Here is an 18,999-nt window from a genome sequence, read left to right on the forward strand (position 1 = left end):
ATACCCACCAGGCCGCTGTGCTGACTGGGAGACCATGAACGGGGGGGGGCTTAAGTGACTGCTAACAGACATGATAAATGCGTTTAATAACTCCACTCTGCTTAGTTAGCCTAGCTTCCTCCAGGATTTGTTGTCACGAATATCGTGTTCTTATTATGATGGCCACCCCTCTCTTCACCGTCTCCCACGCCGCGCTGGGTGGGGTCCGGATAGTCAAAATAAACAGCAGTGTAAAAACCCCCTACCGGCGTTTCTGCTGATGCGGCGGGCCAGACCCGGTGCCGGTGCCGCCGTGTCTCACTCCAGACCGGAGGAGGGTGACAGGCTGTCACCTGTTGACTCACTTAGACGCGCTTTGAATGCATAAATCATGGTAGGCCTAGGCCGTACGCGTTTCAGATGACCAGCGCCGTAGACAACCACAGGACTTGTTTGTGTGTATTATGTATGATGGTTTTAATGATACACCTTTGCTCCCATTACTATCAGCGCCATTATATCTGGGACTGAGGGAGCCATAACAAGAGTTGCTCTTGCAGGAAAGGACGTTTATTGTACTTCCTCTCCACTTCACAAAACAACAACCACAAAGCCATCTTCTCCTCTTACTGTATCTCTAAGTAGCCTAAGCTCTAACACAGGCAGGCATTTGGGGTGGCTGGGTGGGGGCATATTTTATTAATTTGGTGATGAGCTCAGCTATTGATGGTGCTGGCTACCCATGGGCTCAATTAGGATAATACAGGGAGAGGAGAAGATTATGGCCAGCTATTTAAGTGAGGGTATATCTCTTCCTGACAGTTATGGTCCAAATGTAACAAATTGCCCCTTGGTGGCAGGCATGATGAGCCCTGGCTGTGAGAGGGACCATATGACCGCTCTCCAGATGAAACACGCCAACGTGGAGGGTCATCCGCGCGAGGGCGACGCAAGGCTGTGTGAACAGGCCCGTAGCCTGTCCTCATTGGTCCAACGCGGACTAGAGCGCAGTCGCTAAGAGCAGTCGATTTCCATCCGGCTAATTGGCCCCATTTAAAAAACAGGGGTGTGTGTGTGTGTGTGTGTGTGTGTGTGTGTGTGTGTGTGTGTGTGTGTGTGAGGGTACACATGAGTACATGCTCAACCCGGAGTCTCACCCCTGCGTGACGCAGCGCTGTTTGCCTCCCTGGTGGTTTTATATCGAGTCCCTGCTGCACACATCTCTGAAACAAAACTGAAGAAATTAAAACAATTTAAACTACAGTAGTACAGTATCGCGAAGGTAAGATCTGTTTAAATGCTTTAGTCGGTGTACTGTAGGCCTATCACGCATAGCGCCATTAAAGGAGGGATTGTGGTGGCTTTTCTTCGAAGGAAGAACTCGGGACTTCAGAGTTACTGTAGCCTACACTCCTTGGGGGTGAACTTTTATTGTGAATGATAAAACCTTGACTCTTTTCTACGCTAAAAAAAATATAAATAAATAAAAAACAGGCTACTGTAGAGTGTCTCTGCAGCACATTGTGTGAAATTGAATAGCGAGGCCATAAAGGCAAGCTGGAAACACTGACCCGAGCACAGAGATATCTACTAGTAACACAGCACCGCGTCTGGCTGACAGCGCCAACACTACAGACAGACCAACACTGCAGACGGGCCCCTGTGTGAAGTGGGATGACTGGCACTGTTTGCTTTCTTTACTCTGCTCTGAGGGGGAAATGGGGACCCTGCCTTGCCCACTTAGGCCAGCGTGTTGAGTCTGGGGGTCTGTGAGATAACCAAACACATTGCCCTCCCGTGTGACCTTTAACCGGTCCTGCAGATGGGCTTCCTGACTACAGCCATTCCCGTCACTCACCATGGCTGGGGTATTAATGGGAGAACTGTTTGTTCAGGGAGAGAAAATGGAGGGAGGGTCTCATATAGTAGTAACCGTAAAATCACCTCGATAAACTCTCGTCTCGAAACCCGACCTGCGCTAATATCCTAACCTACCTCGCCCTGCCCTAACCTTGCCTGCCTACCATGCCATCCCCCATCTCCTGTTCAGCTGCCATGCCCAGGCAATGGGGCACTGCCGACGTGATGGGTGGGTCATTAATTTCTAGGATGGGCAGGGGGGCGCGGAAGCAGATGAGGTCTGCTTTTTGATGGTGCGGGGGTTGGGGGAAGGTAGGACAGATGTTTGTGTTGGCTGGTGGGGGAGGCCCAGTGCTGTGTGCACCAGTCCGATGACCATCTCATGCCAGCCAACAGCTGCCCAAACACATTAGTGTGACTAGAATGGATAAACTTGATTCCACTACTACTATCAGTTCTTTTTACTCCCGGGGAAAAAAAAACACATTTGACACTGAAGACTATCCCCTGGATTATAAAGTGAAATCATTTTACTTGCCATGTTAGTTTCATAAGCACTGGGAATCTCAGCTGGACTGACATTTGACCCTAACCCAGATTTTAGCTGGCCACGGTAAAAATAAAACAATATGCAAGTACATAGACTACAGGACAAGGACATTTGATTTAACTCTCTCCTGCCACTCGGCTCGACTGATATGAGCCATTCATCACCTGCACCTACGCACTGTCAACTCTCCTCCCTGTGTGTGTGAGGTTTGTCTGTATGTGTGTGTGTGTGTGTGTGTGTGTGTGTATGAGAGAGAGAGAGGGGGGCATTATACATTGCGAATACAGGACCCCCCCATCTCAATATTTGCCGCCTTCGTGAGAAAACCTACATGGAGATGCAGAAAAATGTGGCAAAAGCAAAGTGTTCCATTTTATTTTGGGCCTGTTTACTATTTACAATTTTTTCGTTTAGCAAAGCCCCTTACAATGTCTTGAGCTGGTGTTGGGGTTAAACCTTGCTCAAGGACAAACGGTAGACAGTGATTGTCAGGTCTGGCGCGGTCTTGAACTAGCAACCTTTCAGTCACTGACTAGGCACTCTAACCACTGGGCTTGTAAAGGTATTGAGTGTTCAGTCTCTCTTCTGATCCTACGGTGAAATTCTCTGACATCAGAGTTGAAACTATCTAAATCTATAGTATTCTCATACTGTGTCGCCATCTAGTGGTCACTTGATGAACATATGCTCTGATAAAACAATAGCATGAGACCTCCATCAAATTGTAAGCTTCAGGTTTCATATCAAATTTATTTTTCTGTTTTCCATATTACGTCAAAATGCTTTGCTTGTCCTCTGCTCTCCTTCTTGAAGTGAGCCTAATTGTCCTATGACGTCTAAATTCTGTCCCATCTGTCTTGTGGTGCGTCCCCTGTCTTGTCCTCCTTGTCCAGTGATCTGTCAGAGAGGAAATGAATCCTGCCTTGTCCAGCCCGTATGTCTGAAGACCAAACAGAGTCCTCTATGGCTCTGTAATCTTTATATCTCACTGTTTGCAATGACCTGTCAAATAAGGTGATTAGTTTGGAGGTACCCTGTCATATTCACTGTAAAAAACAACAACAATAACAACAAAAAACATTACATTTTACACCCCCCCCCCCGCTTAGGGGGGCCTAAGAGTTGCATTCAATTAACTATGTGGACACATATGGAAGCTGCTGGAGGCAAATCACATACCTTAGTACTTCAGTAGAAAAGGCCGAGCACAAAATGGAATGGATGCTTATTTACTCATTTCATTCAGGCTTTGCTGCCAGGACTAGAAGCCCCATGAGAAACACTTCCCTTCCCTCTCTCACTTGGACGCTTCTACCGGTGTTGGCTGGCAAGGTTAGCTACTGTACCACCAGGAGCTGAGGACTTCCAGAGGAGTGCACTAACTGGAATGGTGCAGATAGCTAATCATGCTTCATCATTGACACATCCATCATCTCTAGACGACTGTATGGGGGGGGGGGGGAGGATGGGGGGGGGAGAGGATGAGGTGGGAGTCACAGTAGAAGGTAGCCGTGGTTACGTGTGGTGCATTAATGTTCCTAATCTGTTACAAAGGGGCCCGTGACAAGACAAGGACATTGTAGTGTGCTAATTAAAAGAACCTTTCAGTGGTGCTCCTCCAAAGGTCATATCTCATTAATGATGGACTCGGCACATGAAGTCATTCATTACTGCTCCAGCTAGCGGGGCTTCTATCGTCCCCAGGTTACCGCCCCTTCCCTTAACCATCACCTGGAGCGTTGGAGAGAACGGCCGCGCACCTGTTCTCATGTTCCTTGATGAGTAACCTGGAGGATAAAGAGCAGGAGGACCCAGCAGACGCGGGACGGGTCGGCAGCTACTCAGAACCGCCTGTGCTGGGGCCAGCGGGTCACCTCAGCTGAGACGGTGACTCGCCTGTTTTCTGGGAGGGAGAGTGTGTTTTTGTGGGTTTGTCTTAGAGAAGACTTTAAAATATACCTATTCTTTCTTTTTCTTTTTTAAAATTTATTTCTTAAACTTGTAGAAAAAGTTAGATTTTATAATGGGAATGAATTGAATAAACCCACTGGGCTTCCTTTCTCTCTCTAAATAAATTTATTTATTTTGTTGTTCTTGTTTGCCTTTTTCTGTATGGTGCTAATAAAAATCAAATCAATCAGAAGGTGGTTTGTGTTGTTTTGCATTGTTAGATTTTTTTTTTGGTCTGATTATTTAAACTGGTTAATGCATACTAGGTTCATATACTTGAGTCACAGGGCTACTCAGATAGCTTGCTTCACAGCATGCTTTGCATTTGAACTTTTGAAAGTTATGTTACTTTAGTTTAAATGTCATATGTTAAGTGTTATGCAGGATTGCTCTGTGAAGTTTAGTTATAGCTATCGTTTGTTGACTTAAGTTGTTTCCTCTTCAGACTCCAGTGGTGAATCTGTGTTGCGTGTTACAGTATGTGTTTTGGCTGTTTTAACAGAGCGCCTCTTGCTTCACTGATGGCTGTTCTTCCTGCTTTTCTGTTACCCCTTTAATTCACTCAAGAGTAATTTGGGGACTTCACAATGGTGGAGAGCAGGGGCATTCTCTAAATCATATCTGTCTAAAGAATAGGAACGTAACACAGTTGAAAAACAGCTATCTTTATTTTCAAATGAAGGTGAATTTACAAAATCAAATCAAGAACTTCCATGGCAGGTAATATGTCAAATGTACAATTCTAAATACAAAAAAAACATCATAAAAATAAACCACATCTTCAAAATGCTTTTGATTTCTGACAGCACACCAAACGCAGTCTTGATGGAGGGACAGTGGTGCTCGCCATCCAGCAGAAAGGAGTCAAGAGAGAATGAATCTCACTGCAGAGGAAAGGAGAAACGCACAGCCTTATGGTCCGTGCTCTTTAAACCTGGATGTTCAGTGCAGAGACAGGGTCATACAGTATCCACCAGGGTCACACACCAGCAGGAAGTCGAAGGTTGTTCACAATGTGTCACGATGCTAGTGGGTCGGACCATATTGCAAACCAGACGGGGGGCTTAAGGAATGTGTTCTCCTCCCTGGACAGTGTGTTAGGGCAAGGCCGAGTGCACTGCCAAGCTCCAAACCCAAGCTCTCTACGGCAGGGCACAACCGACTGAGTGCAGATTACATTACACTCGAAGGTCGCCTCCTTTTTTAACAGGGAGAGTATAAGGGTTCACCATTAGACTTATCTGGGGAGTCGTAAGCTGTTGCTAGCCCCCTGTAAATATGGAAGAAAAAGAGAAAAAACAATCACAAAAAAATAATCACAAGTGCAAATCCTGCTCCCAGAGTGCTCCCTGTACTCTTATAGTTTGGATCAAGTATGTGCCTCAGTACCGTAGCCCAACCCCTGTAACCCCATAAAGATACTAAACAGGTCTAATAGACCGGCCTAATAGTAGTATTTGGTAGCTCCTCCTCCGGCTCTACCACTACCACTGTCATATTGCCATAAGCTCACATTATAGAGTATGGACTCTTCAACAATCACTCACTATGAGGCTCTATGAGCAGCATGTAAACCAGGGTGGTCCAAAAACAAGTCAGTCACAAAAAAAGAAAAGAATTATTGCTACCAAGATGAATGCTTTTACTCTAATTAGCCGAGTTTATGTTAACTACACCAGGTACTAGTCTCCCGATCCATATCTATGCAGAGAAAATCAGGCTGTGAGACAATATGGGAGCTGGGATGCTGTTCTGAGCGACGTGATCCACATTGTAATGCTCTGGCATGCCTGGGGGCGTAGTCCTCTCCTGTCCCTCGGAGAGGCATGCTCGGTGAGGCCGGGGGCAGTCATGTGTCTCTGGCATGGCCGCGGCTCTGCAGGCTCTGGAAGTGGGCCTCCCGGAGAATGCGGTTGATCTGGTGGTAGGGGAGCAGGTCTACGGGCCCGGCCAGCTCGGAGGAGTGAGGGGAGCTGAGGGGGCTGCAGGGCCCAGGGGCCCCGGGGGGCCCTCCTAGGCTGTCCACAGCACACTGACTGCTGCTGCTGCTGCTGCCGACCGCGTGCTCTGGACTGCTGATCCCACTGCTCCCGCTGTTTGAAGACTGGAGCAGGAGGCAAACACAAAGGGAGTGTTAGTGTTAGCGCAGTGCCGCTGGCAAATCTAGGCTTAATGCATCATTCTCTGTGGCCCTCTGGTGAGCAGACAGGGTTGCATTCTAAGCTGCCTTTGTGCTGATGAGCAAAAGTTATAGTAGAACACTGTTTGCCCAATGGTATTGCTGGCTAGGTCAGGTCAAGGGTAGTCTCTCTCCAGACTCAAATATTACGTTGAATCGCTGCGCATGCTACATAATAGAGTCTGTGCCACTTCGCCGCCTAAGCTGGTGTTCTGAGGGCGTATCGACAGGTCAAAATTGAAAGAGTGACAGGTCGTAGCAGCAAATGAGAGACGCTAGCCCCGGATAGATGGGCGGGGCATATCTATGGGTGGGAGCGCCTGATCGGAAAAGTCGTTACTGATTGGTGTCGCAGGGATTCCTGCGAAACCAATGAATTGCCAGGATTTGAGCACCAGATTTTTGCATGAAGTGTCCCAGACCCATGGAGAGATCTGCAGCATGCAGTAACGTAGTTAGCGTAGCTTACGTAGCGTATCAAGCAAAAGAACTCTCATGGGTCTGGCGTTGAGACTAGGTCAAGGGAGGATGTGAAGGTATGATCTGCCAGTGAATCGCAGAGACACACCACTGCCGCCACAGCCATAATAACAATGCTGACTTGAGGGTGGAAGAGAGAGCTCAGTTAAGGTGATCGACAGTGTCTCCCTGGTACTCTTACCTCAGAGTCCCAAGCATCCCGACCCAGCTCGGGAGAGAGGGGGTGAGCTGTGCTTGGCCTCTTGGCCTGAGGCACCAGCTGGCCATTCTCCTCATCACCACTACACTGCCGCTTTCTATGGAAGGTGTGGGAGAAAACAGTAATTTCATGATATAGATACAGGTTTCAAACGTGCTAATATCAGACATTCTATGTACTGGTGGTGAGATAACACATTTCTGAGACATTTTAGCTCTGGTGGTTTCTCTCAATTCACTGTAGTGTGCAAGAGCAAAAAAAAGCGAAATTAGCTCACCTTTTTTCAGTCAACATATAACAAGGTTATAAGTGCAGCAGTGTGAAATGAAATCCCGTGTATTCTTCAAGTACAGACCCGCAGACTGAGTTCAGTGTCTTAGCTGACACAGACTGCAGTGACGAGGTGGTTTTATGTCAAGTCTTGGCCTAATTCGCAGCTTATCCAAGTGGAACAGGCCAATTCAACCTGACAGATATCAAACTTGCCTAACTTCCCCAGTGCAGCAATGCTATTACCCTGCAAGCAATACGTGTTAAAATGTATCAGAAATCAAGAATATCTAGCTAATTTAGATGTAGAATGATTTCACCCGACCATGCCGGTTCAACCAGTCAGCTAGTTTAGCCTAACTAGCTGCTAGCTTGCAAATAACGCAGGCAACCCACCCGCTAGCCATTGTTGTGTGAACTGTTAGCTACACTTTGCCTACGTGTTAGTTGGCGGTGTTAAGTTGGGTTGTGAAAATACTCAGCAAGTTATAACGTGAATCGACAGTATAGGAAGAGACAACTAAAGTGTGTAAAAGTGAGGAGAAAAACGAGAATGTCGTAGCTATCTAGATAATCCTGAGACTGGGCGTTAGCTACAGCTAGCTATCTAGCTTACACTATTAGCTACGTAAGCTTCAGTCCAACAGCTAGCTAGCTAACGCTATCTACGTAAGCTTCAGTCCAACAGCTAGCTAGCTAACGCTATCTACGTAAGCTTCAGTCCAACAGCTAGCTAGCTAACGTTAGCAAGCAACCTAGCGAGTAGGTTTGCTTTCTTGACTCATACACACTAACAAAATCAGCTAACAGGTGGCTGTATCGTATACCAAAACCACCAGCAATACAACACGTCGATAAATGAAAAATGCAGCTCCAACAACGTTATGCCGGTATCCGCCCTATCACTAGCTAGCTGGCTCAACCTCTGACTCTGATGTGACAAGCTGCTGCTGCTGTGTTTACATGACACTGCGCATGCGCGGCCAGGGCTGCGCTCTCTGCGCTTGTAGGCTACTTTACGGTCACCGTATTCACCAAAATACAGAATAATTCTGCAAAGAAATGTACCATGTGTGATATAATTCACTGAAAATGCTCACTAATGCTAAGGGAAGAAAATGTTTTTCGGTCTCTGTCATGTGTTTTCCACACGATGTCGCTGTCAACAACAAGACGGCCTGAACATTAGTCTACAATGTAACAGATAGGCTGTGATAAGGTGCAATATGATTACAGGTATTACAAAACAAATGTAGCAGTCGCTGTTCAATGTAACACAATAAGGCGATGTCACGTAGGCTACATTATGGGAAATTCAATTCGCATTAGTGAGCTTTGATTTGTAAAGTACTCTAGCCTATAAGGATAAGGATCATTAGGTGTAAATCATCACAGTGATCATTTTAATTCCGTGTGTAGAGATGCATTGTTGTTTAATTGGGGCAATTTATCATATTTTTTTCTTTTTGGAGTGTAGCCTATCTTCAGAATACGGAAGTTTACACAACCAATGATGTGAAAACCGCCTCCGCGAATGACTCAAACGAAGGAAGGAGCTGAGATTAGGCTGGGTCGAGATTCACGCTCGCAGCTCCATTATAGAGGAATACCACTATGGGGAACACCGACTCCAAACTGAACTTCAGGAAGGCAGTGATACAGCTGACAACAAAAACACAGGTAGAATCTACTGACGACAATTCTATACATATAGGATAGATGATATTACAGGCTGTGCTAAAAGCGCACAATGCGCACCAGACGCATATGCCAGCATCATTGAGGGGATGACTCTAGGACGCTGACCATTATGTCAAATCATCAGGCTGTTAAAACTGGTCATTTTGGTAACATATTTATGATAAGACTATACCTCGATCGATAGCACTTGCAACGTACGTTTCAATAATCGCAGTCTGTCATTATGGTGCTATCCTAATCCATAGGGCCATTCCGTTTTTCACAATAAGAAAGATGGTCGACAAATGCCACCAACTGAAGATGAACAGCCTGTGGACGCTCCGCAGTTAGGCTGGAGATTCACCCTAGTTTTATCCTAGCAGAATTAAACATATTTGCCTTGCAGTTCAATGGCGTATTTGAAATGACACCGCTCCCAGATGCGGCAGGTGGACGGTGCAGAGATTAGAGTGAGCTGGATCATGTTTCCTGTTGTCTAGCTACAAATAAGAGTACATTGGTGGTGTTTACATTTCCATTATGTAGCTGTAGGTTGTACCCCATTCAATGCAACATTGGTCAATTAAACGACAGCTTTAGTTCCCCTAACTGAAATATTGATATTGAAGAACAATTTTCGTTTTCTATGAACATCTTGCATCCTTGTCATTACTGTCACGAATAATAATAAGGCTCATCATAATAGCATTTCTGACGAGCCCAATGGGAGATGGGAAATGTAGTCTGTAATAACAGTCCCCCCCCCCCCCCTATAGCCAGTGGAGGCCACAGACGATGCCTTTTGGGACCAGTTCTGGGCAGACACCGCCACCACCGTGCAGGATGTGTTTGCCCTGGTGCCTGCTGCAGAGATCCGCGCTGTTCGAGAGGAGTCCCCCTCCAACCTGGCAACCCTCTGTTATAAGGTATAGTACAGTGTTGCATAGTGTGCGTGTTTTGACAGTTTTAACTCCCCCGTTTCTTTCGCGATCCGCGGAGCTTGTCCGATGCAAACTTCTGAATATTAGCGTTGCGTTGCACAGTTATGCGATATTGCTAGGAAACAACGCATGTTAGGAAACAACTGGCAGAGATTTGTCGGTGAATCAGTGCGCCCACTGGGCTCAGGAAAGAAGCGAGACGCCCTCCCTTCCCTTCCCGTCCCGGACTCGATCCCTTCCTTTTGAAGCTGCCTATCAGAACCCAAACAGAGTGGCGGGGGGCTGGGGGGGCTCTCTAATGGAACAGGGAGGAGACTCAGGGACCCTTGATACTGATTCATGTTTTTCATAGCACACAGCAAGCTTGAACAATTGCATACTATGCACAACTTGTGGAAAGTTATTTAATTGCACTGGGTACATCATGGACACAGACATAGACACATCCATGATTGGATGGCATAAGTAGATGAGGATGATACTGATAGACTGATAGACGACGGATAGTATAGCATACCCAGATAGCAAGCGGATGTGTAATGATTCTGGGCCATATATGGGCCAGAACTAAGCCACAAGGGCCAGATCTGGCCTGTATATGGCCCAGATCCGCTTGCTATCTGGGTAAACTACCAGTTTGGGAACCTTTAAATGTCAAGTACCTAGGACTGGAATGAGGAACTGATTAGCACTGAAAAACTGTTAAGGACAAGCAATTACAAGAATGTACCTGTACCCGTACTTGTTACACATGGCTAATAAACTTTATTCTATTCTATTCTGTTCTAGCTTGGATCTCAGTCTGTTGTAGCACGCATTTGTTTTAGAAGGATTTTCATATTGGCTAAAGAGTTATTTGACTTGAATATACTGTAAATAAATATGATCGCCATCACTCGGTATAAGTATGTATGGAGCACCACTGGTCATGGGTAGTAGGAGTGGGAGTATGTTTTTGAATATGCATTTCCATGTTTCCAAACTAGTATGTAACACGCGCACACACACACACACACACACACACACATACACACACACACACACACACACACACACACACACACACACACACACACACACACACACACACACACACACACACACACACACACACATACTCAATGTTTCCCTGCAGGCGGTGGAGAAGCTGGTGCAGGGAGCCGAGTCCGGCTGCCCGTCTGAAAGGGAGAAGCAGGTGGTTCTGAACTGCAGCCGCATGCTAACGCGCATCCTGCCCTACATCTTCGAGGACCCGGACTGGAGGGGCTTCTTCTGGTCCACTGTGCCCGGTGCCGGGCGTGCTGGGGTGAGCGGTCTTACTCAATCAATCAATCAAAGCTTTATTTGTATAGCGCATTTCATACTCAGAGGCAACACAATGCGCTTTACTGGCGGAGTTACATCTGGGTTCGCTATTGTGCATTCGGAACAAACAAAATGTCTGTGCGGCAAGGCCCGATAGCTGGTACCTCACCAGTCTGGCCTCTTGTATTGTAGGTAGCTGCAAAAACCACAGACCAACCGCTCTCTTTTCAACCCTGTATAGTTCATCGATATCGTATTTTTGCGCCGCGTGATTGGATGTCTTTGAAAATGGCCGCCTTTTCATTGGCCGTCATCGGGAGAGAGCGAGCCGCAGGTGTCTCTCCAGCCGAGTGCTTGTGGTAAATCAGAGGGTGGTAATAGCTTCTTTTCAGAAGCGAGACCCTTCACTCATCTCACTAATTGGTCGCCTTGTTCCAGAAGAGGGTAGAAATCAGCGAAAGCATTTGTCAGTTATTTAGCTCTACATGGAAGGATCAATAGGGAATGCCGTTCAAAATATTGGTTTGAGCTGTGGTTTCCAACCAGAAAGCCAGCGAGAAGCGCTGGCACTGTACCACTGGCTTAGAAGACGTAACAAACTGTGGTATTTGGCCATTTGTATGGTGGAAAAAAAGAGATATTGAAGTTATAGCGTTCATCCAACAACTCCTCTTCCTCACAGACGGAGGAGATGGACGAGGATGACGATGGAGCTCGTCCGCTGGCCGAGTCTCTACTGCTGGCCATCGCCGACCTGCTCTTCTGTCCCGACTTCACCGTGCACAGCCACAGGAGAGGCCCCGTGAGTGGCCCCCGATGCCTCACACTCCCCACACCATGTTTACATGTTTACACTTCACTCACACTCCCCACACCATGTTTACATGTTTACACTTCACTCACACTCCCCACACCGTGTTTACATGTTTACACTTCACTCACACTCCCCACACCATGTTTACATGTTTACACTTCACGGTTGCCGCATCGGTGGAGAAAAAAAAAGACGCTCTCCATGAAGGTGTCATGTGAGTTCAATTGGCCCTTTCACTACAGTCGTCTGTGTGAAGGTGAAACAAACGCAGGCAGTTTTCTTCTTCCTGGTGCAAGACATCCTTACCTGACCTGTCTGCCCAGTCTCGGAGAGATTTAAGACACTTCCCGGCACCTCTTGCGTTGCCTCTGTTACCAGGAAGCACTCAGTCACTTATTATGTGGAGTGGAATGTTCCATTGCAACCTATAGAGAGAAAAGGTGTCGCTGTATAATCTTTCCTACGTACATATCCTTTCTGAAATACTGCAATTACACATTTTGTATAGGAAACTACTTAAGCGTTTAAGAAAAGGTACAGACAGAACACTGTGACACCTCAAAAATACAGTTTGTAGTTGTATCATTGTTTCGCATTAAGAGACTGTAGTAGCTTTCATTTCATTTCAAACCTTTTCATTTCAAACCTTCATTTACACTCGTGAAGCACTGAGGTTTCCCTCGTTTACAGTGATGACGAGTTAACAGAAACAGACAAGTTAAAGACGAATTTACAGAAACAGACAAGTTAACGACAAGTTAACGGAAACAGTGACAGAACATGATGGTGTGCTATATCCCATTCAGGATTCAGTGGAGGACATGCAGTCTATAGACAGCTGTGAATACATCTGGGAGGCAGGGGTGGGCTTCGCCCAGTCGCCCCCACTCAACTACATTCATGACCTCAACAGGTGAGTCGGAAGGGACCGGACGCCCTCGTGGTTTAGCATGTCTCTGTCATCCGTGTTTTCTGTTTTGATCTCTGCTATGCTCTTTCTTTCAAGCCGTGCTATTCTTTTTCATGCTGTTCCCCTCTCTCTCCCAATTTTGAATACCTGGCCCCGTGCTTGTCCCTCCCTGCAGGTCGGAGCTGTTGAGGCTTCTGCTCGCCTGCTTCTCAGAGGCCATGTACCTTCCTCCCTCCTCTGACCACAACGTCCTCAACCCCTGGGTGACTTTCTTCTGCTCCACAGAAAACAGGTGAGACCCCCCCCACACACACACACACAAACACACCAAGATTTTCAAACGAGGAATCATCAGAGTCATGACTCTGATGAAAACGTTCGAAACGTTAGTCGTTTTATCTGCACGTAATAAACGGCGTCAAATGCCTCGTGTGCTCCTGTGACTCCTCCTTCAAACGCTACGGCCCCTGTCTGAGAAGCACCGGACTGTCCTTCACAAGCTGACGCGCGGCGAGGATACCCTTTTTGTTACACCGAGATTTTTCACGAGAGAACGTTTCGTGTTCCTCTCCCCCCTCCCCCTAGACACGCCCTGCCTCTCTTCACCTCCCTGGTTAACGTGGTGTGCGCCTACGACCCGGTGGGCTACGGCATCCCCTACAACCACCTGCTCTTCTCCGACTACCGCGAGCAGCTGGTGGAGCAGGCCGTCCAGATCCTCATCGTCACCCTGGAGCACGAGGGAGGGGCGTCCCAGCGCCCCGCCTCCCCCGCCAGCATGGACGACCAGGAGGTGAGAAGACCCCCCGGCCCTCAGCTCACGATGACATGGCGCACGCATTTATCGGTTTAATCGTTTGGCTGAGAAAAAATCTCATTTTTTTCAGTCTGCTGGTCCGAGCAACCTGTTTGTGAATTACCTTTCGAGAATCCACAGGGAAGAGGTAATACTTTTCTGTTCCCTCCTGTATTGGTGTTGACATGCCTAGTCTTCTTTTATTGAGGTGTTTTGATCCAACTTGCCCCTCCGTAGGATTATGACTTTGTGCTGAAGGGTCTGGCCCGCCTCCTGACCAACCCTCTGACTCAGACCTACCTGCCCAACTCCACCAAGAAGATCCAGTTCCATCAGGAGCTGCTGGTGCTCTTCTGGAAACTGTGTGACTTCAACAAGGTAGGAGACCACTTCTTCTTCTTCTTCGTAGGGGTTGGTTTGTTATTGTCCTCTCCCCCCAGGCTCGGGGCCGAGGGGCTATCCTTTTTACCACCCCGAGCCTGGGTGAGGGGGTCACCCGGGCTATATATCCGGGCACACCTCCAGGAGCCACGTCACCGTTTCGTCATCCACAACCATCAGGCCACGCATTCCGTTGGGTGTCCAATATATCGGACAGTCCCGGATGACGTGGTCTGCGGTTTGTTCCTCGGCGCCACACTCGCACGCCGCACCAGATGCCAAGCGCCATCTGTGCGCTGGATTTGAACAGCTGGGTCGCACCCTTGACCTGCTGTATTCCAGAGTTTGCGGTAGACTACAGTACTAGAACTGACCCCACCCCTCTCCCTCCCTCCCCACCTCAGAAGTTCCTGTTCTTCGTTCTAAAGAGCAGCGATGTCCTGGACATCCTCGTGCCGATCCTCTTCTACCTGAACGACGCCAGAGCCGACCAGTGTGAGTCCAGGAGCTGGGATGTGTTTAGATTCAGTGCACGTTTTGTATCTGTGCATTAACAGATGAGTGCATCGAGAGTGTTCAAGGTCCGTGGTGTGTGTGTGTGTGTGTGTGTGTGTACAGCCCGTGTTGGTCTAATGCACATCGGGGTGTTCATCCTGCTGTTGCTGAGCGGGGAGAGGAACTTTGGCGTGCGTCTGAACAAGCCCTACTCCGTCCATGTACCCATGGACATCCCCGTGTTCACAGGGACTCACGCCGACCTGCTCATAGTGGTGAGATCCTGGTATACAAACTATAGAGGGGCATAATAATAACAATATGTCTGTGCTATGGCATATTATGTCATAATAATAGTCTTTGTTTTCAGTGTTCATACTCTCTGTTTCTCATGCTACTCTCTCTTCTATATGTCCCTAGGTGTCAACGAAATAGCTATTCTACTGGTTAATGCAGTTAATGATAATATTTTTCGGGGGGATTTTCAGGTGTTCCACAAGATCATCACCAGTGGACACCAGCGCCTGCAGCCTCTGTTTGACTGCCTTCTCACCATTGTTGTGAACGGTGAGCAACGGTGATGGCTCCACCTGCTGGTGGCATGTGCACATTACGTTCACAGCGGCATCACTACTGTGTGTGGAACATCCACTGTCCAAATTAGTTGCTCTTTCTATATGGATAGCATACTTTAGATATAGTCACCTTAGATTGTGTCAGTGTGTACTCCTAAAATAACGTCTTTCCCTTTTCCTCTTCCAAAGTGTCTCCCTACCTGAAGAGCCTGTCCATGGTGGCCGCCAACAAGCTGCTTCACCTCCTAGAGGCCTTTTCCACCAACTGGTTCCTCTTCTCCGCCTCCCAGAACCACCACCTGGTCTTCTTCCTGCTCGAGGCCTTCAACAATATCATCCAGTACCAGTTCGATGGTCAGTGCTTGTTGAGTACCATCCATAACGTGTAGTCCAGTAGCTACGGAGCTCTGGTGCTTGTGTTATGGGTCTGTACCACACTAAATGTTCTCTTAACCCTTTTAACCCTGAAAATAAAGTGACAACATTTCGAATATTAATTGGATTTTCCCTATAATACTAGAAAGCGCAATTTCTCAGCTTTCAGCAAGTGTTGGAGTGAGGAATTTTTTAGATTTGTTAGATATTTTTTTAATATTATTAAATATTTGTTAGATATTTTTTAAAATGTTGCCGGTGACGTGGTCGTATTCAAAGAGTTAAGAGATTATTAGATGGCGTTTCTCTCCCCTAGTGAAATCGGTCCTTCTCTACCTCAGGAAACTCTAACCTGGTGTACGCCATCATCCGGAAGCGTAACGTGTTCCACCAGCTGGCCAACCTGCCGTCGGACCCCGCCTCCATCCAGAAGGCGCTGTTGAGGAAGAGGAAGTCGCCGGACGCCATCTCGCGCACCAGCTCCCAGGAGACCGTGTCCATGGAGGGGTCTCGCCCCGCGGTCCCCGCCGAGCCCGGGACCCTGAAGACCACCATACCAGCTATTCCAGGTATCCCCCTCTCCATCTACTGTGTACAGACTGGACTAGACCAGGCATTCCCAAACTGTGAGGCGGGCCTCCCCTGGGGGGCCCCAAAGAAATTCAGGAGAGGCGCGGAGGGATGGTTAGAAAAAAAAGAAGGAAAAACATGTTTTTTTATTTTAGAATTTTCTATGGTTTTAAAGGTCTTTTTTTTTTTTTTATGGACAAATTTGGGGGGTTGGGGGGGCGCGGGTGTGTCACTGTTTTTAGAGGGGAGGCCCACATTAATGGAGTTTGGGAACCTGTGGACTAGACCATAGAGATGTATACAGTAGTGTTCTGCATAGACTGGACACCCACTGGAGCCTACCGTGTAACGTTAATCTCTGGGCTATCCTAAACAGGAGTGTCCTGTACATGCGCTGTAGAAGATGATAATTAATATCTTTAAAGCTGCAATAACTGATTTTCTTTTCACATTTCGTCAAAGCTAATTAAAACCACCTGATATCGGATTGTTTCATTGAGCCATGGTGCCCTAACAGCGTCCAACTTCAATGATTCAACCCTACCAGTCGCCACATCTTGTTATTCCAGCATTTCTGCTTCCTTTCGTTTGTAAACATGGCTCTTACTGCCATCTAGTGGTAGGAAATTGCTTATTGCCGCTTTAAGTAGGCTATGATATCAAAGGTCCACTTTTGGTCACAAGTACTTATTCCAGGGCATTTAGGGTGCATTGAAAGGTTTTGTGCTCCTCTTAGCTATAGACAAACTGACAGAGACGTCCCAGGTGTCAGAGGATGGGACCATGGTGACGTTGCCAATAAAGGACTCCCCCCAGACCCTCCACCCCGACCACAGCACCGCCGCCGGGGCCAGCGACACAGAGTCCAACTCAGGAAGGGACAATGAGGCTAGTTTGTTTACATTGACTTGGTGTGTTCATGATTGTGTGTATACGTGTGTGTGTGTGTGTGTGTGTACTGTATATTTCTACAGTATGGGCATATGCATACTTGTGTATCAATGAGTGAGCACCGATTTCTCTCCCATCCTCGCAGGATGTGTTCTACACCGAGGCAGAGATGGAGAGAAGACGTTTGTCCAGCGTCTCCTCTGTTTCATACTGGACGCCCACACCGGACTGGGTCAGTAGACATCCGAGAGCTCTCTTCAGCTTGAACCTGCCCTCCAGCCGTCCGAGAGAACTGACCATCCATCAGACTGGCTCACCAGCCGTGTCCCCTCCCCTCCTCTCTCCGCTAGGTTCTGTCCTGGAAGAGTAAGCTCCCCCTGCAGACCATCATGCGTCTATTGCAGGTGTTGGTCCCACAGGTGGAGAAGATCTGCATCGACAAGTAAGTAAACACTAGGGTCCAGGATGGGTCGCCTCTGGTGTGAAGCGCCGACATGGGAATATTGCTAAGTGTAGAATATCGCGTTGTGTTTTCTCTGTATCTCTGTATGATGTTGGCCAGGGGCGGGGTGGCCATTGGGAGTTCTCCCGGTGGACTGGCATGCTAACTGGCCTGGCCTGCAGGCTAGAAGAACCCCCCCCCCCCCCCCCCCGGGCAAAAAAAAAAAAAATCTAAATGATCTGACAGCCCCCCCCTCCACCAACAACTCGCCAATAGTTTATGATTTATAATCGGAAAGCTGGAAAGCAACTAATTTCATTCACATTTACAAAGCGATTGCCGATTGGCGAAACGGAAAGTGTTCCATTTCACCGCTTCGGCGAGTCACAAGACGGGGGGGGGCTACATTTACAAGTGTCCTGACTGGGGCTACATTTCCCGGCCTGAATTACTTCCCCAGTCCGGCCCTGATGTTGGCTACAGTATATGCTGTCTTCTCAGGGGCTTGACAGATGAGTCGGAGATCCTGAAGTTCTTACAGCACGGTACCTTGGTGGGGCTGCTGCCCGTCCCTCACCCCATCCTCATCAGGAAGTACCAGGCCAACGCCGGCACCGCCATGTGGTTCCGCACCTACATGTGGGGCGTCGTGTACCTGCGGTGAGTTGGGACATCATTCAATTGTCATGTGACGCACCCCCAAGAGGAAATAGATTTTCAGTGTCTTTGTGAAATCAATTATGAACATGTGTTATGATTTTCACAGCAACGTGGATCCGCCCATTTGGTACGACACAGACGTTCACTTGTTTGAGATCCAGAGGATGTAGAAAGGAAGTAAGCAAGCTCTTGACTTTAGATGGGATTGGGCGTTTTTGAATGACCTATTCCAAGTCATCCCCGCAAACTCCTTGGTAAACCTTCATTCGACATGCTTCTTCATCAACACGCCTTCCCCTTATACCTCCTCCACGTCCCCTACAAGTGTTGAGTGGATCGACGTTGGACAAACATCTACAGTGTAATACTGCCAAGTTAGTTCACTGTCAGACATCAAGACCATAGACCGCCTGTCAACGCACTTGCGCCCGAGATGTTTGTGGCGTGTTTTCCCCTATTGTGTAACGTGGACTCTGAAAATGTTGCTCGTTTTGTAGGACTTCTCGTTTTGGTGAGGAGTGTGCTAGAGACGAAACACAGCTGTCTGAAAAGCCTGTGACAGGTTTTCATGTGAGAACGTTATACTCAAGATGAACATACATCCACATTTCTGTTATGGTCTCTGTGAAGTAGCAATGTGACAATGTAACTTCGGGATTCTGAATAGAGACATAAGCTACTTAAGACTGAAAACTAT

General features: G+C 47.6%; 2 protein-coding genes across 3 annotated transcripts; one reads left to right on the forward strand and one right to left on the reverse strand.

Annotated features, from left to right (window-relative positions):
* Nucleotides 1-5,060: 5,060 nt before the first annotated feature.
* Nucleotides 5,061-7,908, reverse strand: LOC311309462 (protein VCF1). Its single transcript, XM_084438759.1, has 3 exons — nucleotides 7,475-7,908; nucleotides 7,180-7,294; nucleotides 5,061-6,443 (listed from the first exon to the last, which is right to left on the reverse strand). The coding sequence occupies exons 1-3, from the start codon at nucleotides 7,489-7,491 to the stop codon at nucleotides 6,189-6,191; spliced, it is 387 nt and encodes a 128-aa protein (XP_084294885.1). The 5' UTR covers nucleotides 7,492-7,908; the 3' UTR covers nucleotides 5,061-6,188.
* Nucleotides 7,909-9,081: 1,173 nt separating this feature from the next.
* On the forward strand, nucleotides 9,082-18,472 carry hid1a (HID1 domain containing a; the record flags this gene model as incomplete). Of its 2 annotated transcripts, none has more annotated exons than XM_084437820.1 (19): nucleotides 9,082-9,147; nucleotides 9,924-10,073; nucleotides 11,224-11,394; nucleotides 12,082-12,195; nucleotides 13,014-13,120; nucleotides 13,293-13,409; nucleotides 13,703-13,910; nucleotides 14,005-14,061; nucleotides 14,151-14,291; nucleotides 14,699-14,789; nucleotides 14,913-15,064; nucleotides 15,278-15,356; nucleotides 15,554-15,718; nucleotides 16,081-16,331; nucleotides 17,015-17,197; nucleotides 17,346-17,432; nucleotides 17,551-17,642; nucleotides 18,144-18,302; nucleotides 18,409-18,472. In XM_084437820.1, 19 exons carry the CDS (start codon nucleotides 9,082-9,084, stop codon nucleotides 18,470-18,472), a joined length of 2,454 nt encoding a protein of 817 aa, XP_084293946.1. The 2 variants fall into 2 exon arrangements, with proteins under 2 accessions (XP_084293946.1, XP_084293947.1); XM_084437821.1 differs by having other exon boundaries at nucleotides 16,081-16,308; nucleotides 17,046-17,197.
* Between the last annotated feature and the right edge of the window lie 527 nt (nucleotides 18,473-18,999).

The sequence above is a fragment of the Borostomias antarcticus genome (genome assembly GCF_949987555.1).
Source record: "Borostomias antarcticus genome assembly, chromosome: 5".
NCBI lineage: Eukaryota > Metazoa > Chordata > Actinopteri > Stomiiformes > Stomiidae > Borostomias > Borostomias antarcticus.